The following is a 23448-nucleotide window of genomic DNA, read 5'->3' as shown; positions in this document are numbered from 1 at the left end:
GGCCCAGCGCATCCTCAGAGGTCAGTCAGACGCTGGGACACACACTCACGTCACCCAAGGCCTCCAGGTTGGTGTGTAAAGGCAAACGGGACAGAGCAGGGTGGGGCACCCACCCACTCTCGCCAGGTTTGCACACACACCTGGCGGGAGGAGAGGAGGGCCTGGGCTGCCTGTGTGGCACAGGTACAGAGGAGGCGCCGAGTGGCAAGGCGGGCAGACAAGGGTGGAGGGCAGAGGCCACCTGCCAGACACGGGCACACTACAAACACCTGTCGGCACTCTCCCTTTCTATGGCCGGGAAGGGACTTCCCTGTTGGCCTGGGCCACACCTGTACGGGGGCTGGCCGACCCACAGAGAAGCTCTGGTACTTGAAGGGAACGTGGGTGGTCTCCCGGGGGCGCAGGTAGAGCTGGGGGGCCAGGCTGCCGCGCAAGTGGAACATGTCCTCCTCCAGGGGTGTGTGCAGGCCGGCGGCGTCTTTGAAGTACCTCCACTCCTGGCTGTCCAGGATGACACTGGAGGGAGGCAGTGGGGAGGCCGGGGCTGTGGGCAAAAGCCGCCCTCCCCCAGAGCCGCCCCCGCGGGGGACAGGAATCAGCATAGCACAGACCCAGCGAGGGGCCAGGCAGGAGCTGTCACCTGAGCTCAGGGTTGTCGATCTCGATGGTCACCGTGTGCTGGATGTTGTGGGGGTTCTTAAGCGCGAACTCGAAGAACTCAGCAGTGCCCAGGGTGGCGTAGAGCGTGTGCTGCGTGGTGACGGCCAGGCTCAGCACGCTGGCAATGCTCTCGGCCTTGGTGCGCTCCCGGTAGGCGTCAATGACCTGCAGGTCCCGCGAGTGCTGTGCCCGCACGCTCTGCTGGGCCTGTCAAACACGGGCCAGCTGGCTGGACAGGCCGGGTGTGTGCCCTCCTGGGCGGGGCCTGTGTGCCGCCCCACTCCAGGGCATCAGACTTCTGGAAAAGCACGACTGACCCTGCCTTGGCCTGAGGCTCGGGGACCAGCCCACCCCCCCAGCCCAGAGAGCCTCACAGCATCAGAACAGGGAAGGGGCACACCTTTCCCTCCATGGGGAGGCCCGCACGGCACCCCAGCTTCTCTGCCTCATGGCAGGGGCGCCCTGCCTGCTCCCGAGACCCCTCCCAGGGGCAAGGCTGGCACCCAGGCTCAGCAGGGCAGCTGGACACTGTGGCTTCAAAGAGGAAAGAATGGCCTCAAACCTGAGCCTGGCGACAGAGCTGGCCCCCAGGTCCCCACGTGGTGTTGAGAGCCCGGCCTGTGACCAGGTCTGCAGGAGGCGTGTCCCCTGTACCCCATCCCAGTGTTCCCAGCAGCCTCACACTGGGTCCAAGTCCATGAGGCTCAGCCCCGCCTGCTCACGCGCCGAGACACAGAGCTACAGCCCGGCACGTTCCGTAGCTGGTTTACGTCTGGGCCTTACATTAAAAAGTGAGGCTGCTTCAAGGCCTAGACGGGGCCTTCCCCACACCAGGGTGTCCCAGGCGGCAGCTGCTCCAAGGTCCACCTGGCCAGGCACAGAGAACTCCTGCCAAGGCTGAAGAGCTGGGATGGCAGTGAGCAGGCTGCCTGCAGCTCCCACAGACTTGACTGAAGCCAGCCAGGAAGTGACTTTGATACCAACTGGCCAACGTCCAAAGCCCTGGCCTTTTCCTTGCAGGGATGGGAGTTGGAAGTAGAGGGTGTCCAACTCTCCCTGGAGGCCTCTTATGGGCATCTGGCCACAAGACCCTGTCCAAGCAGTGAAGCCTCTGGATGGTGGAGCTGGGTCCCAGAGCCAGACATGAGTTAGGATGAGGAGGGACCAGGAGTTGAACGGGCACCTTTCTGACGTGTGCCCAGTGGAGGGGCCTACATCTCCTCTGCCCACCGGTGGCGCAGTCCCCAGGACGATACAGTGGCAGGCTTTAAGAAGTGGCCCACTTGAAGACACGAGCAAGACTGCCTATTAGACCAGCTGTCCAGGGAGGGCATGGGGTGACCATACTTGGTATAACGTGAGCACAATGGATGCTCGGGGCCGCAGGGGGTCCTTCTGGCCCGTTCCTGTCTCCTTCCATGCCACAAGGACCCTGTCAGCCTAACGCCCCACCCCCTGTCCACCCACAGGAGACAGGGTGACTCCTGATTAGAAAGGCCCAGGACATCATCTGGCCAGACGGTGCTGCCCTGCCTCTGCTCCTCCCTCTGGGGCCACCTGCCTGGAGACACCATGGGAGCTCCCACAATTAGGGGCTCACAGTCCTCCTGTGGAGAAGGCCGGGCGGTGCCCAGGTCAGGCGGGTCTGTCCTTAAATCCCAGGCTCAGGGTCAGGAAGCTGCCTGCTGCCAACACGAGCCAGCGCTCCAGGTCAGTGTCAGCAGCAGAGAGCCATCAGAAAGAGAGCAGTTAGCTGCTGCTCTCCCATCTCGCTCCTCCACCAATTCGAAGCCAAGCAAAAAAACAATGATGGTCCCCACTGCGCCCCTCGGTTCCCGGCTCTCATCGCTCCCAGTGTGGTCCTAGACACTGGCTCAGGCCCAGGCACATCACGTAGGCAGTGAGACAACGGGCCCGTCTGCTCACTGTACCTCTGGGAAGCAAGCTTTCCCCTCCATGGCCCTCGGCCTGGCATGACAGCATGGCTCTTGGGAGCACAACATCACTGTGCAGCTGAGGGGTCACGCCTGGGCTGTGGGGATGCCACCTAGGGAGGTGGAGGGTGAGGATGCTATACAGAGGGCAGCTGGGGGGGACCTGACCCTGGTGAACAATACAGCTGGCCCTGCCTGGGGCTGTGCAGTTACTGCATCAAAGGACTCGTGTGGGGACAGCCACTGAGCAGAGCAGCAGGGCCAGAAATCAGGGTGAGGGCCTGGGACCTGTGCTACAGGCCACTGCATGCTGGATTCCTGTCACCTGCAACCCCATAGCATCCCTCACCCCTGAACAAGAGTGGCAGCCTCCCTCTCAACCCAGGGTCTCCCTGCAGGCCTCTGGCTGCACACATGCAGTGGCTACCACTGATCATGGCAGTCACTATGGGCACTGGACACACAGTAGGCTGTGACCCTCACAAGGAAGAGGAGGCACAGGGACAGAGTGTCCCTTGGTATTACAGGGTAGGGCATCGGGTTGCTGGAGCTTGCTCCCAGCCACAGGCCACAGGACCTTCTGTTGAGAAGCCCTGCGACACTTGGCCTAATGCCTAGCTCTGCCTCCCTGGGGCTGTGCCACCTGCTACAAGACGACCCGGGGTCCCCCGCCTGCCTGCTGCACAGCCCTTGGGGCCAAGGCCATCCCAGGATGCAGTAAACTTGCCCCACAGAGGACCAGGCGGGGCCCAGCAAGCCGGCCCAACAAAAACAGGCTGACTCCGCCGCAGCACCGCTGCTCCACAGGGCCCTGACTTGTAAAGGCTCTGGAAGTGACAGGAACCTCTGACATGTGATCCCTCGAGTCACTTCACCAACCTCCTGCAGGCCACCAGCTCAGAACATCATGGGAAACTGGGGGACAGCTTGTGGCTGGACTGCCTCCACGCCTGGCTGGCTCACTTCTCCTCATACCGTGTGACAGCAAGCTAGCCAGATTGATAGAGCCACCACCACACAGCCACTGCCACTGAGGACCGCTGTGTTCCAGGCCCACCACTCCCTGAGGGAACCCTCAGTGAGCCCGCCAGACAGCTGACGGAGCCTGCCTGGGGAGAACTTGTGGGCATGGAGGCCAGGCAGAGGCCCCGGAGGCCAAGCCCACCAAAACCGGCTCACGTGCCCACCTCTCCCCCACGGCACCCTCCCACCTACACTGCCTCCTTCCCCACAGGCTGACAGGCTGGTTCTCTGCCTTCCCCAGGCTCCTGGCAGGGACCAAGGCATCTCCCGCCCCCAGTGCACATGGCTCCCGCAGGGGCTAAGCCGGTGCATGCTGCCATGACCCCGGGGGTGTTGGTGGCAGCACAGGTTCACATACCATGAGGTGTGGCCGTTCTTCCCCCATTTCTTCATTGCAAAACCTTACCGGTCTATTCAGACATTCAGCCAGAAAAGGAAATTCTTTTGGTCAAGTTGACTCAAGTGATAATCCCAGACATTTAAGCCCTTGGCCCTCAAATCTGGGGGACCTCAGAATCACCTGCAGCTTTCTTAAAACCCCGGCTCCAAGGCATGGCCAAGCTAAATGGAAGCAACTTCCAAGAGTAAAGCCTAAGAATCAGCTTTACTTAAAAGAGTTCCAGAAAATTCCAACCTGAAAATTGCCCCTGGTGGCTGAAAAGTCCCATTTTTCTTGTCTCTTGTAACCAGGATTTGGAAGAAAGTTGACAGAGGACCAGAAAGAAGGGAGGACAGACATGGGTACACAGCCTGGACCCTCACCAGTATGTTTGTTCTGCGGCTGCCCGGCTCCCCTCCGGATTCCTGCAGGCGCACAGACCGCATCCTCTCCAGCTTGCGCCTACGGACAGCATCAGCCTCACGGCCAGCACCCTGGAGCCCCTGGCCACCCCTCACGTGGGTCAGCAGCATGGCGGCCAGGTCGCTGTCCACATCGGCCAGCTTCTGTGCTTGGACCACATTTTTTCCTGCTGAAGGGTCAGAAAAGGAGTCAGGGGTGACTGTGTACAGTCCATGCTCTCCAAGCAGACAGTGGTGGGCCACCCAGAACCACTTTATCCAGACAGGAAGCTCCAAGAGTGAATCTGATTCTTCTTTGTAGGTCCTGTCTGCGAGTTCTAAGGTGCTGACAGACGACAACTCCCAAGCCTGAGCCCCACAGCACCTCTTCTTTCACCAGCCTCTCAGATAAAAAGAATTTGGAGTCTGGTCCTTGGATACTCCGTTAGGTGACTTTCTGGTGGGAGGCTCATGTGCTTGGATCTAAAGGGCACCAACACCAGCCAGGATGTGGCTGCAGCTCAGAGGCGGCCCCTCCGGGAAGCGTCCTGTGCTCTCAGGGCACCCTCACCCAAGCCCACGTGTGCCATCACCAGTCAAGCTCAGCTCAGGAGCAGGGGGCTATGAGGGGCTGTGTCCCTTGGCTGGAAGCCTCCCAGTGTGTCAGAGGCAGACGGAGTTCAAGTCAAGCCTGGCTCCAAATGCCCCTGGACCACCCGAGCCCAAGAACAGCCTATGTCCTTGGAGGGTGGGCTACTCACACCCTGAGCACCAGGAAAGCCACCAGCAGGTGACAGAAGCAGAGTTGTGCTCATCCTACCCCATCTCCTACGGAGGCAGGGCTACAGGTGGTGGTGGTGGGACTACCTTCAGGGACAAGGCCACATCAAGAACTGACACATGAGACTCCCTGACATCCAGCTGCCGGGCCAGGAAGGCCAGGTAAAGGGACACCCCGACCTAGGAGCCAGGTACTCCTGGCGCACAGCCACCACCAGAAGTTTCCTTGGGCTAAGCAAGGCCTGCAGGGACCCTCCTGGCCAGGTCCACCTTCCATCAGACACGGAGGGCGTCCTCCCAAGCAGCTCTCCTCTCCCCTCACAAGTGCCACTGCCAGGTCCCTCGCCATCATTCTATTTTAAAGCCATATAATTGCTTTTTAGATGCCACAAGTTGGTTCCAATGTCTTACCACCCCTAAAGGGCATTTCCACGTCTAAGGGCGCAGGCATATGGGAGGAAGCCCAGCCCAGAATCACGGCTGAGCTTTCCAAAATTTAATATCCACATTAAAATGAGGAGCGGGCCCAAAACAGACTCAAGGCTCCCCTGGGTCATGGGTCCCTCCGAGCTTCTGCTGAGCACACAGGCCTCTGTCCCTGGAAGAGTTCGGTTGTGCCTCAAGGTTCAGGGGTTGGACAGTGGCGTCCTCCAGGTCTTGCAGGATGGAACCCAGAGCCCCACCCAGCTCCAACAAGCCATGGCTCTGCCTCGCTCCTGGAGCTCCGGTTCAAGGCCAATGAAGTCAGAGGACTACCCACACAGGACGGCACACGGCTGTTTCAGATTCACAGGAGACTCTCCACAACATGTGGGGAAAAGGCCACTTAAAAAGCATTACCCATTTTTAGTTCAAATGGCGTGTTGAGATTTAGGTCTGTGGGTTTCATTTCCCAGCACCTCACTGCCGTGAAAAGTACTTTTGCCAAACCCAGATCTTGCTCTCCAGACCCAGGTGTTTCTTTCCAAAGCTCTGTAAGTGGCTAGGAAACCAATGGGGAGTTTCAAATGTGCTTTTAAAATCAGCTGAGGTCCACCCTGACCTTTCCCCTTCCCTGTGGTGAGTAGCTGACCAAACCCGAACGCTGCCATAGAATTACCATCTCCCCATGAAACCACACTGCTGGCCACAGGGTCCAGCCTGGGGGAATGTGGTGGGGACAGTAGGTCCAAAGGACCCTCATCAAGGCCGGAAGCTGGTCACAGCAACCACTTGCCCCGGCCCCAGAGGGCCCCCAACACCACAAACACAACATGTACACCCTCTTGTCCTGCCCTGCCCCACAGTGCCGCTCACCACCACCCAGGGAGCCCCACAGCCTCGACTCACATCTTGGGCCTCCCCTTGGGAGGAGGCTGCCTCCAGAGAAGCGACTGGCTCCGTCACTGGAGATGACCCGAGACCTGGAGGGTGGCAGCAGGCTAGAACCCCTCACTGGCCGTTCACACGTGTGACCTGAATAAAAAGGATCCGGCATGAAACAGACACCAAGGGGGAGGCTGACGAACCAGCAGCCCTTGCTATGAGGGTTCCAGCCTTCAGCCAGCACCCCAGCACCCACCTCTGCTCGGAACGCTATTTGGCAGGCAGGGCCCCTTGCACTGTCTCTGAGGTGCACCTTCCCACCCTCCCACCGTGAGGATGGAGCCGTGCACCTGTCTGTGGACTCACATTTTTTTTTTTTTTTTTTTTTTGGACAAAGGGTCTCACTAGGTTTCCCAGGCTAGTCTCCAATTTTTGATCCTCCTGCCTCAGCCTCCTAAGTCACTGGGAGTACAGGTGTGCACCACCACACCTGCCAGTCAACACGGTTCTCATCCCTGGATTTCTGGACCGTCACAGGGAACATATCCTGCAACCTCAGCCTCTGGAATTGGGCACTGCTGGAGGACAAGCCTTCATGCTACCTGAAGGCCAGAGCCTTCCCAGCTGGGGCACTGGGGCAATTCCAGATGGAGACCCAGAAGCACTGGCCACACCTCCCTGCAGCTGAACAGTGCAGTGCCCCAGGGCCTGGCAAGGACCCAGCCCCGAGGAGAGCAGTACCTCCCCGGGTCACATGTACACCCACCCCCTGGCGTCTCAACCGCCTGCATCTGATGGCCAGTGGGTCCCTGAACCACAGGTGAGGCCTCAGGTCCACCTGCATCTGACTGTGATGAGCACTGGCCTGTTCCAAGCCTGGTGGCACGAGGCTCTTGGGAGACAGTGACCCAGGAAATTCTTTCAAGGTTGGGATCCAGTCCACATAGCTCACAGGTGGGCGACACCATTCTTGGAGCCTGGGCTCCAGGAGGGTGGGTGATGACAATCACCACAGCCATGAGACCAGCAGGACCACATGGACCCACAGAGGAGGCCACAGCAGGCCGCCGCATCCCCACCCCACCCAGGGCACTCGCACCTACAGCACTGACTATTGGAAAGATGGGAAAATAGACCAGGTGAGCCAAACTCACATCCGCATGCCTCCTCCAGTGGGGATGGGCACAGTGTGCCACCTTACACTGGTGAGACAGGGTGATGCCAGGGAATGAGGTGCCCGCAGCAGGGGCCTCCACACACGCAGGCAGGGCTCAGGCAGTGGCCTGTGGCTGAGCACGGCACGCCACCACCAGCTGTCTGGCCCCACACCTCGGTCACTTGTCAAAGTCCACATCCTGGCTCTCCTTGAAGCATGCACTTGGCTGCCCTACGTTCCCTGAGGACACAGACACTTGACCTACGGGGACAACTGCCTGACAGCTGCCTGCAGGAGGTTGCAGAAGTGAGAACCAATTTCCCAGCTGACCTGCTGGCCTATTTCACAACCAGATCACCAGGGGAAAGAAAGCAACACAGTTCTGGCCATCCCTGGAAGACAGCGACCGAGGAATTTGTTTCAAGGTCAAGATCAGGCCACGGATCAGAACACAGTGTGGAAGAGACTGCTGAGGAGCCAGGGGGCCTGGGAGGAGAAGCACCAAGCCAGAGGACAGTCCTCTGCCCACCACAAGACCCAGGAGCCCTGAGTGGGACTGGCAGATGGCTGCGTTTCCACAGGCAACCCTGCGTCCTTGCTCGGCCTCCCGCTGGAACAGGCGCTGCGCAGCGCCCGCTTCTGCCCCCGAAGGCTCCCACAGAGGTCTTCCTATGCACTGGCAGCGCCTCTGTGCCACGCACAATAGCCAATTTTATAAAGAAATAAAGGCCATACCACTTTATTCTTTAAAAAAAAAAAAAAAAAAAGCACAAAGTTCACAAGCGCAGCTGCAGGGGTGCGCACTGCTGCGTGAGCATGGTCCCCTGCCGCAGCTCCCCTCCGGTGCTCAGAGTCCCTCCTGCAGGCCGCAACTCTCCTTCCCCTGGGCTTATCTCTCTCGCGCAGGCAAAGTATGAAAATGACAATTTAAGATAACATATAATGGAGCCCATCTTTCTCCTCAAGATAAGATTAAGGCCTGGAGTCACTGCACACTTGTGGGCGGGTGAACTAACGTAAGCGCAGCCAGGGGCTCGAGCAGAGGCCTCTGCAGCTCGGCGAGTGCTCAGACAGCGCCTGCCGCTCACATGGGGCTCATTCACTCCTCCAGAACCTAACTGAGCCTCGCTGGGTCCGCACTGTCTGCCTTCCAGGCTGTCTCGGCGTCTACACTTGTGGACAAGCAGGCAGAGCCTCCCAGAATTAATGGGCTGTGCGCTCCCTCCCGCTGTCACCGCAGCTCTGACACCCTGTGCTGTGCCTGCACATGGTGGAGTGGCCCGTGGGTCACCAGGACGCCAGATCAGACCAGGTTTTGAGCAATGGAAAATTCCCTAATAAGATAATAGAGGCCTGTGTCCCAGCCTCGTGGAGTGTTCCAGAACCTTCCAATAGCTTGTCTCACTGCACTTCCCATTTTGCCTAGAAAAGCCCAACCGTTTCAGAATATCCCCAAGGGAAGATCAGTGGGTGTGCCACAGGACCAGCGGGATCCTTGTTGGCCCTCTGGGGTGGCCACAGGCAGGCACCTAGCTTCTGGAGATCTCCACCCATCAGCACTGAGCAGCCCCAACCCCATCGCTGCCCTCTGTTGGAAACGGGAAGCCCAGGTGGGACCATGCCGAGCCCCTGACCCCGGCCCAGACACAGAGAATGAGAACAGGACTCTGCTCAGTCTCTGCCAGCAGCCCGTGGGACTCCATCTGCTCAAGATCTCAGTGCCCGAGAGAAACTCCCCTCTCACCCTCCCGAGCTGCTCGGAGGGTGCGGAGCATCTCCTCTCCTCTGCAACGGGCAGTTATGTTGACTGCACGTCCAAACAGGAACACCCTCCCAGAATCCAGCCACTTGAGGACTGTCACCGAGTCGCTGGGATGACCCGCGGAGAGCACCAAGAGACATCACGTGGGCCAGTCTGAGGTGGCAAGGATCTCAGTCCTGGTCAGTAACTGAGGTGGACTCCTGAAGCCAAGCTGACCTGCCTCCTGCTGATTCCTACCAAGTACACAGCGCCCACGCTGCCGCTGGCCCTCACGCTCCAGCAGAGACCAGCCGTCCCCAGAAACAGCACAAACCCAGGCAAAGCTGCCAGGACTCACCCACGTTGGCCAAGGTCAGGTGCAGCAGGCCCCTCACCACCGTGTGGACACCAATGGGCTTGACGCTGCCAAACCTGGTCACGTCTCCACTCACCACAGACGCGTCCTGCTCATACTCAGTCGCCACGACCTCGAGCTCATGTGGCACCTGCACAGCCGGCCGCCCCTGGCGGAGGAGGTGCTGCGAAGGAGAGACAGGCGCTCAGGAGCTGGGTTCCACCACCCCGCCCAGGGATCCCTGCAGGTGCAACCACTCCAGAGCCCCGAGAAAGACCACTGAGCGTGGGGAAGGCCAGGAACCCGAGAGCCCTGACCACGTACACGCTGCGGGGGAGACCTCCTTAAACCGCGAGCCCTCAACATCAGGGGCTTCTTCAGAGACTCTGGAAGTGGACCCAACTTGCCCCCTGAAAACACTGCCCCTGGGGATGCACAGTGGCCTGGCACCTGCCCTTCACGGGGAGAAGGACCAGAGGTGGGCAGTAGAAAGAGATAAGGACCCTCCACTGAGCCGAACTCAGGGCACTCAGGAGTGACCTGGGCAGCAGTCTGAACTGATGAGCACAGGCACAGGGCAGCGGAGGCCAGCAGGGCAGGGGAGGCCAGCAGGGCAGGAGCGCACAGCACAGCCTGCACGACTTCATTGCGGCTGGAGGTGCCCAGAGGGCCGGGCAGGGGCCACAGGGCACAAGGGCCAGCTGTAGCACGGGGCTGAGGCCCGTCGGGAAGTCAGGCAGAGAGAGCACAGGGATGCGCCAGAGCCAGGACCTTGCCGGCCAGGGTCTTCACATTCCACCCCCAGCCTCCGCCTGAGCCCAGGAGCTTGCTGGCGTGCGGGGGACCGTGCTGCCATCACACGGCTCCAGCCCGCTTGCACTTTCTCTACTGCTCCCTGGACCAAAGCAGAGGTGTGGAATGTTTTCCAGCTCTCACTGCAACCAAAGCACCTGCCTCTGGGAGTGGAGAGGCAGACCCGAGCCTGCCCTCGGCTCCATCAACGCAGCACCTGCTGGCCTGGCGCGGCTTGTACCCACTGCCCGACTCACAGCATGCACGTCCCCAGGCCAGGACCCTTGGAAGATGAGGTCTGGGAAGACTCCTCTGAGCAGGGGCAATAAATATAAGAAATAACGTCAGCCTCACGAGGAGCCGTGAACAGACACAAAGCGGCACCCTCGCCCACCGAGCCACAGGGACTTAAAGAGGCCAACACCCTTAAAAAGGACACGTGTGCAGCAGCCCAGACCCTCTCATCTGCAGGCCTTGCCAGCCTCTGGGCCGTACCCATCTGGCCCTGTGCACCCCACCCTGCTCTCGGGCAGTCAGGGCCAGGGTGGGAGGCACAAACAAGAGTCCGAAGACCAGGAGGGTTACAGCAACTGAGTCCTTACTGGCAGACCCTGCCCCAGGCCCCTACACCCACAGCTCTACCATACCCCTAGGGAGCACATCCTCCTCACTAAAGGCACTGAGGCGGGCTGAGTCACAGGGTGCACAGGGAGTCAGAATCAGAGGAGGGAGGGACAAGCTGAGCCCAGGAACAGCAGCCTGCTGTCAGGGACCCCTGGTGCTGCACATGGGAGGACAGAGAAAGCGAGCACATGGCGGAGGAGGGGCAGAGTGATGGCCAGGTCTGCGTCTCATGCTCAGCGGCAGCTAGAGGGCCATATCAATAGAGGGGCCCAGAGTGCAGGAGGGTGTGGTCACATGGGATGGAGGCAGGAGAGACCCAGGAGCCATGGTTATGGTGTCTCCTCCCCCTACCCCCACAGGCCTTGATAGCAAGGCCCAGGACATCCCGCAGAAGCACACAGCAGTAGTCATGGTGGTCTGCCTCTGACCCACTGTGGTCCCCTGCACGCAGTAGGGAAGGTCTGCGGAGAAGCCGCGGAAAGCGCGAGGACAGGACAGAGCTGGGTGTCAGGATACGGACAGGCACGGTTGGGTGTGTGTGGGGGGGGGTTGATTCTAGCTAGAATTCCTTCACTGATGACCATGCCAAGTTTTCACCCTTGTCCCTTGTGCATTCCACCTTCAAGGCCACCCACCAGGCTCCTGCCCTGGGGAAACTTACATCATCACACTCAAGGAGCAGCAGACGACAGGACCTGGCAGGCCAGCTTGCAGGGAAGCTCAGCAAGCCACACCTCGCCTTCTGTTCAGAGCACAGAGGGCTCAGCACTGTTCTCAGTGGCAAAAAGCAAACCACAGTCCAGTGCTGCATGGTGACCAGCTCTCCATGGACTGCCCTGTGAGCCATGCCTGGCCTGACTGAGCAAGGCCGTACCTTCATCTGGACGGCGGCAGATCCAATGAGGAGCAAGGAGTCCCCGTCCCAGACGTCGATCTGCAAGGTCTGCACGGCCAGGTAGCGGAGGAACCAGCGCTGCTCGCCCGGCTTCAGGAAGCCAGGGCCCACCACGTACCTCAGCTGGAAGCCAGGAGACCCTGTGCGAGGAGGCCCCATGAGGGCCCAGAAGTAACTGGAGTCATTCATCATCTTTACTCTCTGAAGAGATCTCTGCTCGGGTCATGATTACCAATTTCTGCTTCCGTCATATTGATAGTTAAAAAACACATTAATCAAAAACATCATAAAATGCCCCAATTAACAAAGCCAAGAGTCATGTTCAGAAGACTACGCTTCTTTTCAATGTACACAGTAAACTTCCAAAATAAGATTTATGGCTTTCACCAAGTCCTTGTAAAACATCTATGATGGATGGGAACAAGCGCCCTGATGAGGCTCGCTGGGAAGCTCATTATTCTGGGCACGCAGAATTTAAGGAAAAACGCAGCTGACATCTGCTGTCAATATGGTGCACGCACGCACACACACATGCACACACATGCACACACACACACACACACACGTCTCAAGCGGAGCAGGTGCCTCAAGCTTGTTCAAGTGTGGGAACTCGGGACCTGGAACGGGGCTGCCCTAACACAGGCCGGGCAGCACCCCACGGGGCTTGTGGGCTCCTCTTGGAGGCAGTGCCTGGCTATGGGGCTGAGACATGAGCCGACTGCAGCCAGCCTTCGTCCTGAAGTGGCACTATCATTAATTCTAAATTGACACAAATGCCACTGAAACTTCCATTAGATGAGGTTCAGGGACAGCAATGCTGGCAAGTTCAAATCAACACCCCTGGTCTACCCCCACGGATCAGCATTTGTGAAGCACCAAGGAGCAGAACCCTGGTCTCTAGGAAGAAGGGGCAGGAGTCTGTGTGGTCCTCCACTGGACTGAGGTTTATATATGGTTGGGCCACAGGTTCCCTCTGTGACTCCATCTCAGGCCACCCGTCCTCAAGAACAGGTGGCAGTGCAATTACTAGAGGGAGGGACACAGCCTAAGACCTTGAGCTTCAGCCCCAGGGTGGGTCCCAGGGAAGCAGGGTGAGGAACAGCTGCTTAGGCCTGAAATGGCATCTCACAGGGCCAAGGGCACGTAAGAACCCAGGACAACAAGGAGGAGCTGGTCACCAAGGCCAGTGGCAGGCAGCATGCCCCAGCATGGCCTCTCAGAGGTGGCAAGACCCTCACCCCAAACTCAGCCTGGTCCTGCTCTGAGGACTCAGTGGCCTGCGATATCCGGCTGGAGCTCAGGACACCCAGGTTCAGGTGGGATCCCCGTGTCACACACCCACAGAGCAACACCCACCACCAGCAAAGGAAACGACAAATGACACAGCAGAGACCATTCCAACTGACATCAAAGACAAAGGCTGACCACTGCGATGGATGAAAAGCCCCTACACGGGACCAAGTAGACGGGTGGCCCGACAGAAACCCGGGAAAGACAGGAACAGAAGTCCGCAAAAAAGGACGAGCATAAAACACACTGAACTTCACTCATTAAAACTTCACTGAGGCTGGCAGTGGTGGCACACACCTGTCATCCTGTGCCGTGGGAGGAGGCAGGAGGACCACAAATTCAAGGACACCCTCAGCAACTAACGAGATGCTGTCTCAAAATAAAAAGGACTGGGGAATGTATTTCAGTGGAAAAGCACCCGCGGTTCAATCCCCAGTACAAAAAATAACGATAAAATACAACAAACTTCATTGAGGCTGATGTTACTGTTTGCATGTGAGGTATCCCCAAAAGCTCCTGTGTTCAAGTGAGATAATCGGATTGTGAGAGCTGTAACCTAACCCATGGACTGATCCATTTGATGGATTCTTAATCTGGAAGCACTACTGCGTGGGTGTTGACCGTATGCAGGTGGCACGTGGCTGGGGCAAGTGGGTCACGAGGGATGTGCACTCGGGGGTTACCTCTTGTCCCCGTGGCTCTGTAAGTGCACACATCTTTGTGTGCGTGTGTCTGACTCCCCCCCCCCCCCCGCCTTCCTGGTTTCCTCTGCCACACCCTTCTGTCATCATGGCCCAGAGCAACGGAGCAGGCCAGCCGTGGACAGACCTCCAAAACCACGAGCCAAAATACACTGTCCTCCTCTAAGTGGTCATGTCAGCTTTTCATCACTGACCAAGATACCTGACACAGAAGCTGGTACTAAGAGTAGGGTCATTACTGTGACTAACCTGACCATGCGGCTCAGAAACCTCTGGAACTGGTTTGTAGGAGAATCTGAAAAAGCTTGGAGAAGCCGGCTGGCGAAGCCTTAGAATGTGTAAGCGGGAATCAACGGTGATTCTGGTTGGGTTTAGAAGACCACAGTGCCAACAGAAATGTGGACAGAAAAGACTATGTTCACGAGGTTTCAGAGAGAAATGAGGATTCTTTTGGAAACTGGACTAGAGGCTATTCATACTATATTCTGGCCAAAAAAAAAAAAAAGAAAAAAAAAACTTATCTACATTTTTCCCATGTTCTGAGAGTTTCTATGGGGCTGAATTTAAAAGTGATGAATTAATTAACATGGCAGGTTGATTTCAAGTTTGCACAGCATTCAGGCAGTGACAACAGTGTGTTGCTGGCAACTTCCAGCCAGGTTTGCTTTTGAGAATCAGAAGCAAAAAGCAGAAAGGAGAGATTTTTAAAACTTGTCATTTGGCCAGAGAAGAAGCCCGGACAGCACTGAGGCTGAGGAAGGTGTGACTGTTGAAGAGATCACCACCAATAAGGAGAAGCTAAGTACTTTGCAGAGTCAACAGGGAAAATGCCTTCAGGATGGCGACTCAGGAATCAGCAAGACCACACCCATTGCAGGCTCAAGGGTGCAGAACTGGAAACTTCTTTAAGAGACCACGGGGGCAGCCTGCTCACACAGGGATGCTGGGAAATCGTTTCCCTGGGATTCTGTTTTACCAGGCTCAGCCATGATCCAGGGGGCCCAGCTACTGCTCAAGCTGGTGGAAGATCCTGGCAAGGTCCCGCAGATGCCGGCTCTCCAGGAATGCAGGATTTAAGGGGTCGTGGAGGCTTCCACGGATATTTCAAAGGAAGGCCTGGGAGGCCAGGCAAAGAGCAGCAGGGTCAGAGTCCCTGCAGGCAGGCCCGAGAGAGCCACGTAGGGGGTGGTGTGAGAAGCCAAAGCTGTAGAGGAGACCCTCTAGGATTAAAGGCTGCCAAGGAAGTATGCTGGCTGCAAACAAAGTCAGCCTCACAGAGAGGTCACCCGGGCTGCACCTGGCAAGGCCACAGGGCAGCACTGCTCAGGCCCCTCCGAGGTCTCATCTCACCTGGTGCAAGCGGGAGGGCTGGTGTGCTCAGCTGGCTGCCGTACTGTGGCCCAGTCCTTCTTTCTACACCCTCTTCCTCCACTCTGGGATGGAAATGTTCACTCGGTGCCATTTTATATTGGATTCATGCAACTCGCTTTCCGTCATTACAGGGGCTCACAACCAAGAATCCGTCTTAAGTCTCAGAGGAGAATTTAGACTTAAAACTTTTGGGCAATGGTGAAACTGTTAAAGACTATGGGACGCTCAGAGATGGACTAAATGCATTTTGTATTTGAAATGGACATGAGCTTTTTGGGTGCCAGGGGCAGAATGTTATAGTTCGGATGTGAGGTATACCCCCAAATCTGTATTAATGCAGGAATTTCCAGAGGTAAAATGATTAGGTTGAGAGTTGTAACCTCATCTGTGGATTAACCAGTTTGATTAATTAGCAATTTTAAAGGACTATTGTTCTGGGTGGCAACTGCAGGCAGGTGGGGTGTGGCTGGAGGAGGTGGGGATTCTCTCCTCCCCGGGCTCCCCCTTCTCTCTGTTTCCTAGTTGCCAGGAGTTAAACATCTTTCCTCCACTACACGGTTCCACCATAAAGTCCAGAGCAACGGAGTCAAGTACCATGGACAGAACCTCTGAAACCATGAGCCCAAGTAAATCTCTCCTCTTAAGTTGTTTTGGTAAGACGTCTTGGTCACTGTGGTAAAAAGCTGCTAACACGGTTGATTTCCGTCTCCCTGACTGTAAGACCCCCAGCGTTGGACACCTCACCATGAGGGCAAGGTCATGGGGACAGGCCCAACAGGACTGGCAAGTTCCAGAGAGGAGGCAGCTGACGGACACTGGCACAATGCCCGCCGACATCTCTGCCATGGCGTGGATGTGGTGCAGTGTGTCTCAGGGGCTCATGTGCCTGGTCCCCAGTGTGCAGTGCTGAGGTGCCGGAGCCTTTGAAAGGTGGGGTGGCGCAAGGTAATGGGGTCAGGGAGCAGCACTCTGAAAACGGACTGATTCAGAGCAAGTTCTCACAGCCATGAGTTGTCATAAAGAAGCAGACGCACAGGCTACTCAATGGCTGCCTTACTTGGGGTGGTGAAATACCAGAAAAAGCCCAAAGGCCCCCCCAATCGGAGACTGGTAGAACAGACTACAGAACAGTCACCCCTAGCGTCCCACGCAGCCATAAAAAGGGATGCAGACCATGCCCGCGTTGAGTGGAACGCAGGACAGTGTTCACTGAGAAGTGCAGGCTACAGAAGAGTGTGCAGAGAGAAAGGGGGGAATAACAAAGATATACACACACTTCCTTTTGAAGACCAAACAAACGAAAACACTAGAAGGATAAACAAGAAATTGAAATCCTCCAGGAGACAGGACAGAGAGGAGCAGGAGGGGACGACGGGACGGCTAGGAGTCTCCAGTACACACTTGACGACAGTTGTGGATTTAAGCTGTGTAAAGTTCTTAAAAATGGAATCAGAAAGGAAGAAAAGCAAATCTAAAACTGCAAATATAAAACAAATTGAAACAAATGAATCCTACCAAATATCAAACTGGCAATGTAACTCCACCAAGGAAAGAACTACTTCCAGGGCCCCGGGTCATGCATCACGTCTGCACCCAGTGGGACAGAGCCTCAGAGCAGAGCCACGAGGCCCCTCAACTCCGTCGGGACAGGCTCTCCCATCAGCATCAACAGTGCAGTTCTCAAAGCCCATGATGTAGGCTGCAAGGCCAACAGGTGAGTAAAACTTACCAAGATCTACGATTTTCTGTGTAAGAGAAATATCAATAAAGTAAGGACCAGAAACCAACATAAACCATGCTTGCACAGGGACTTCCCACCTCTTCCCAGTGAAAGGCTTCAAAGTAATGAAACCCAGATCAAAGCGGCCAGGCCCCGGCTTCAGGGACAAGGCTCCCAGGAACAGGGGCACAGCACCCCAGGACACTGGACAGCCCAGGAAGGGAGGCATGCCCCGAACCAGTAGAGCAGGTGGAAGGGAGCTAGCTGCCAGGCCTAGCTGCCAGGCCACCTGGAGGGCTCCCGCTGGCCAGTGTGGGGATGGGCACATTGGAACTGGCAGAAGTGGGCAGAACACCAAGAGATGAAGTGACCCTCACGGACAGAAACCAGACGCCTGAGACCCCAATGCCCAGGGTAACCACCATTAACCACCACACCAACCTCCCACTCCAAAAGCGGACAATTAAAAGGGGAAGTTCTAAACCTCTATTCAGAGTTCTGTGGAGGCTTCGGTGTGGTTCATCCCTATTCCCAAGGAAAAGTACTTTTCTTTTTTTAATTTATTTTTTAGTTTGAGGACAACACAATATCTTCATTTTATATTTACATGGTGCTGAGAATCAAACCCAGTGCCTCACACATGACAGGCAAGCGCTCTACCACTGAGCCCCAGCCCCAGCCCCAGCCCGGAAAAAGTACTTTTTGAATAGAAGAGTGCAGGTGATAAAGGATCCGATGAGAACACCGGAAAAGCCCGACACGGGCAGCTCGGCCGAAGGCGGAGCCCAGGAGGGACGGCCACGGGGACGGATGCTCACATGCAGCCACAGTGCCCTGAGAGTTCTTCCCCAAGAACACAGGGACCAGCCTCTGTCCACTGCAGACATCGGGGTAACTTGGCCAGCTGAGACTCCCGACACCTGTGCCTCCTGGCGGGGTGGGACCTACAGCACAGAGCCATGACAACCAAGTGCTCACAACGAAATCCAGAATCAACCTGCGCCATCAGCCCTACCGCCCCGCTGGCGAGACCTGCTGGGATGCACCAGCAGACTGCACAAAACGGCGGGGCAGCCAGACAGACCCACTCAGCCTCCCTGGAAGGCCTCCCGACGAGAAAGGCAGAGGCTACTTACTCTTCCAGACGGAAGAGACTGATCAGTTCAAAACCCACACTGATCAGAAGCCACACAGGCTCACTGGGGCTGTCCTGGAAGGCTGCAGGGTGCCTGAACTGCGACCACACAGCTGTGGGTGTGTGAAAGGGCATCCTGGTTTTTAAGATGTGCATGCTGCAGATTTGGAGGTGAAGCGTTACCTATCTGCAATTTGCTTTCAAATGGCTCCGTGGGGAGCTGGGGTGGGGCTCAGGGGCAGAGCGCTTGCCTAGCATGTGTGAGGCACTGGGTTCGACTCTCCTCACTAAGTATAAACAAATGAGTAAAATAAAGGTCCATCAACATCTAAAAATATGTGTTTTAATAAACGGCTCTATGGGGGAGATACACAGAGCTGACAGTACCCACAGGCCACCGGTGGCTCCTGGTGATGAGGACACAGGTGGGGCTCTGGAGAAGGCCCAGGAAGGGGGAGGCATGCTAAGGGGAGGGAGACTGAGGAGCAGGCTCCATGCCCACCGGGCCAGCACTGGTCTGATGAGGAATGCTTCTCACTGGAGCCAGGGACCGAAAGATGACTTTGGCAACAACCCAGGAGGCGAAGGCCTCGGCCTCACACTGGGAAGACCCCACATGAGGAACATGTTAGAAAAGCAGGAGTCCAGGCCGCAAGCGAAGCACACATGGGCAGGACAAGGACCCATGTGAACAGATAGAAGCACCCCAAACCCAGTGGAAGCTTCTGGAAAGAGTAGAGATGACAGCCGAGGGAATGCCAGAGGGACATCCCATTCTGAGGGAAAAGAGGTGACAAGAAGAAATGCTGCCCACACACACACTCCCCTGAACGCCACAGAAACCACTGTCTGCAGGAGCCCGGCCACAGCAGAACACCGTGGAACCACCATGGAACCTCCCGCTGGACCAAGGCGGCCAAGAACACAATGTCTCAAGGGCCACTTTCTACCCAGGGTTTCTGCCATTGACAGGGGCGTAGCCTGGGGAAGCTAAAACCCAGGCATTCTCCCATCTACCTGCACTTGCTCAGATGCCAGAGTGTGGATTCTGGGAACAAACTTTCTTACAACAACTAACTGGGCCCGGGAGTGGCCGGGGACTACCCTGGTGGGTGTGCCCCATTAGCTTAGTGGACTCTGCAAAGACTGTTCCCACACAGAAAATGAGCTCCACAGGAAGTCCTGGTCTGCATATAAAGGCGGAATATATAAATGAAACTTGTGAAAGACAACACAGGAGGGAATCCTCTGAACACTTGGCAGAGACAGACTCCTTTATGTCTAGTGAGGGAAACGTATCCACTGAAGACTGATACACAGACTTAATTTGAATTGAAAATTAATGTTCAGCAAAAGACCATCAACAGAGCTGGAAGAGAAGCCAGGCCCAAGAGGGGTAAGACACCCTATGTGTCTGAAGAGGATCCCACCAAGATGGACAGAGAAGGCCTACAAGCAGAGCCCACACAGCTGGACGACAGAAGAGGGCAAGGACGGAGGACGCGCTCACGCGGGAGGAGACCCTCAGGCCCGTGAGCATGGGGCACAGGGTTCCCAGCCGGGGGAGCACACCAGCAGGACTGTTAGAGAAACTGGCCAGCAGCCGCTCTACAGCTGGAGAGGCTGGGGAGCGGCTCCAACCTTGATCCCAGAAGCACTGGGCAAAGCTGCCCAACCCAACCCACGCTAGCCCAGGACCAGCACTTGCTCTCCTGGGCACATCCCCAGCAGGAGCGCACACCCCACACACCAGAACAAAGTTCATGGCAGCGCCATCCAGAAGGGTCAGAAGCTGGAAACGACTCCAGCACCTATTTGCAAGGATGAACACCGTGGGTCCCTGTACAGCCACAAAAGTGGCACTGCCAGGGACAGCGCTGAGGGGGTCTCTGGAGAGACAAGCTGCAATAAGCCCCCTGCCACATGCAAAAGGGATAATGCTTTGGACAGAAGCAGAAGTAAGGAGAGCATTTCCTGGGGGAGGTTTAGGGTCAGGTGTGGGGATGGACAAGGGGCTTCTGCATAATAGCCAGACCCTGCACTGACATGATCGCTTTGTAAGGACCACACTTCTGTAGAGATAAACCCAGAAAGGGTGGAGCACAGAGCTGCAAAACTAGGAGACAAGGTGGGACCAAATCAGGTGACCTCGGTCAGGCTTGGAAGTGACATTTTACACAACACCGAGCACAATCCATGAAAGAAAGGACTGTGGGCTGTACTACATCCAAATTAAAAACTTGTGCTCTGCAAAACACACCAGTAAGAGCTGAAAAGAGCCAGCCACAGACAGGGGAGAATATCTCCAGGCACATATCAAACAGGAGACTGCATCCAAAGCAAAGATACACCTGTTCAGATGTCAGAACAGATGCCTCATGGAAGAAGATATAAAGGTGGCAAATAAGCTCACGGAGAGACGTTCAACACCATGTCACTAGGGAACTGCAAATCAAACGAGAAACACCACACACCTGCTGGAATGGCTCAGCCCCAAACACTGCCAACCCAAATGCAGACAGGATGTGGAACTGTCGCTGGTGGGAATGCAAAGTGGCAAGCTCTTCTTATCAGATGAACACACGCTACCATACACAGCCCCACAGCACACACTTTGGCACTCACCCAGTGAGCTAAAGGTTTACTCCACTCACAATCCTAGTATAACAACTTGGTTCACCATTGCCAAAACCTGGAGGCAACCAAGATGCACTTCAGCAGGTGAGTGAATAAAAGAACTGGCGTATCCACAAGATGGAGTACTTCCAACAAGAAGGGAAAAAAAGCTATCAACACACAGAGTGCAGAGGAACTGGGAGTGCCCACTGCCGAGTCAGAGGCCAGCCTGAAAAGGCTCCATCCAGCCCGAAGCCAGCTGCAGGAGATACTGGAAAGGGCAGAACCTTAGAGATGGACAAAGACTAGTGGGAAGGGACAGAGAGCCACAAACAGGGGACATGAGGGCAGTGCAATCATTCTGTATTCACCAAAATTCAGACCATATGATGCACAGGGTGCCTTAACATTGACCATGAGCTTCAAAAAAATAATAATTAAAATCCACCTGAGTTCCACAAGCGTGGCACACCAACGTTGCGACCTTAAAGCAAGGAAGCAGGGGCTGGGGGTGAAGGGGCCTCTGCACCGCCTACTCACCTCTATTAAACCCAAGACTGCTCTGGAAATAAAACCCTCCCATTTCTTTTTTTCCGCCCCCCTTCTGGTACTGGAGATTGAACCAGAGGTACTTAACCAGTCAGCAACATCCCCAGCCCTTTATATTTCATTTTGAGACAAGGTCTGAGTTGCCAAGGATAGCCTTGGACCTGTGATCCTCCTCACTCAGCCTCCCCGGCAGTGGGAATTACAGGCATGTGTCACCACGACCAGCTCGTCCCTTTGTTTTACCTCGTGGGACTGGAGCCCTGCAAGCTTCTCTGTGCCCGTGTTGTATTTCAACAGCAGGAACTGGCTTCAGAGTGACCATGAAAGCCCCAACCCCAACCAGTCAGCTAGGGGTAGGGGCCCTCTGCACATAACTGCCCCAGACCTGTGCAGGCAGAAGCCACCTGTGGCTGAGATTCAACTATGGACTTAAACTTAAGAATTTTACACTTTTATAAAATATTTTTTTAGTTATACATGGGCACAATGTATAACTAAAAATTTACTTTGTTTATTTTATTTTTATGTGGTGCTGAGGATCGAACCCAGTGCCTCACACATGCGAGGCAAGCGCTCTGCCACTGAGTCACAACCCCAGCCCTGCACTTTGAATTTTAGTTCATAATGACAAGAAAATTTGATTCTGGACTTTAATTTCTTTAGACATAAACTTGCAAAGACATTTAATCTGGGGACTTTAATTATTATCTGGGAGATTCAGAGTGGAAACGCATTCAAATCGGGAGCATCTCTAAGTGGCTGGTCTTTTTATTGGTGATCTCAACGCTGCCATTTGCCCTCACTGCAGGGCCTCTGATAAGCTGCAGGACTGAAAGGTGGACAGATCTGGAGGGGAATGGACCCCAGGGACGAGGCTTCAGCAGCAGGCGGAGGAGCCCTGAAACCAACACACGGTTCTGAGCTGTTTCCAGCCTTCTGAGGACACAAGCTGCGCCATGCGCCACAGGTCACTGAGCTCAACCAGCAAAGGCGGACGATTGGGGAGAGGTGATCCCTGGAGGGTTGGAACCGCCCTGGTGGTGACTGGTCTCTCCCCCAGGATAACATCCAACCAGGGACATGACTGTAAACTCATCGGTTAAGGACAGTGATCTGAGAACCAAATGTGGGAGGAAGTGTTACCAGAGAGCCTCCCTCCCCTGACCCCATGCCTCCACACAGGGGCCTCCCGGGCCCTCTCTCAGCCCAGCCCAGGCTCAGGACAGGAAGAGCTCATCCACCTGGGGTGAGGGGGGTTCTCTGGTGAGGGATGGGGCCTGGGTTGCTCGGCCCTCCCCTGCCTCCTATCTTCAGGTCAGCAGCAGACTGGAGTCAGAGGCCCCGACAGGCAAGATGTGAACCTCCACCAGCATCAGAGTCTGTCCAGCTCAGGGACGGGCCCCAGCAGGGGCAGGGGGCTCTCGTGTTCCCACAGCCACTTTATGAACACCATATAGAGAACAGCGTGACGTGGTCTCCCCCATCCTGCACACCTGCTGCCCCGCCGACCCCCGCCCCCCCCGCACCATGCCAACCGTCTGGCCGACCTCCTCCTGCTTGTTTCCTATTTACCTCATTTCCAAACTTATTTCCTTCTACTCGTACTGACTTTGTTTTCCTCCCCCAAACTCCCAGAGTTGAACATTAGCACTGTCTCTTACTCTCCCCAGCACAGGCTTCCAGAATTGTGCCTTTCCAGCAAGGGCCACTTGCATCTCACAATATCAGCTTTTCATTTAGTCACTTCTACTCTGATTTCTTCGTTGACTCACCATAAGAAGCGTGTTTAAAAAGAAAAATTCTAAACTTTAGAGTTAGTAGTTCAGACTATTGCGGGGGGAAGGTGGGTCCTGACCTTGGGGCACTATGGTCAGAAGATGCTATAAAATGAGATTTGACAGTGATTCTCTTGGGGTAGGGTGATACCTGCTTGGTGGCCTAAACCACACATATCAGTGTCTGTAATTTTTAAGGTTTGCTTCAGATAGTACCCACCCCCTGAACAGGATACGCACGCTCTC

General features: G+C 55.9%; 1 protein-coding gene across 14 annotated transcripts in view; it reads right to left on the bottom strand.

Annotated features, from left to right (window-relative positions):
- Nphp4 (nephrocystin 4) overlaps positions 1-23448 on the bottom strand; it is a 91860-nt gene that overhangs the window by 9615 nt on the left and 58797 nt on the right. For 13 of the 14 annotated variants that reach the window (XR_007340809.1, XR_007340810.1, XR_007340811.1 and 10 more), the window contains 6 exons: positions 12025-12185; positions 9738-9918; positions 6507-6632; positions 4380-4588; positions 641-867; positions 330-516 (listed from right to left, as the gene is read on the bottom strand). Coding sequence is in view for 11 of the 14 variants with exons in the window: in XM_048783737.1 (XP_048639694.1) it covers positions 330-516; positions 641-867; positions 4380-4588; positions 6507-6632; positions 9738-9918; positions 12025-12185 (1091 nt within the window). In the remaining 3 variants the exon portion in view is untranslated. The remainder of the gene's footprint in view (positions 1-329; positions 517-640; positions 868-4379; positions 4589-6506; positions 6633-9737; positions 9919-12024; positions 12186-23448) is intronic. The other variant, XM_048783744.1, reaches the window with a different exon arrangement.

This window comes from Marmota marmota, unplaced genomic scaffold (genome assembly GCF_001458135.2).
Source record: "Marmota marmota marmota unplaced genomic scaffold, marMar, whole genome shotgun sequence".
In the NCBI taxonomy this organism is placed as follows: Eukaryota; Metazoa; Chordata; class Mammalia; order Rodentia; family Sciuridae; genus Marmota; species Marmota marmota.
Note: the sequence above shows the minus strand (reverse complement) of the source record. Positions and strands in the feature narration are given on the sequence as shown.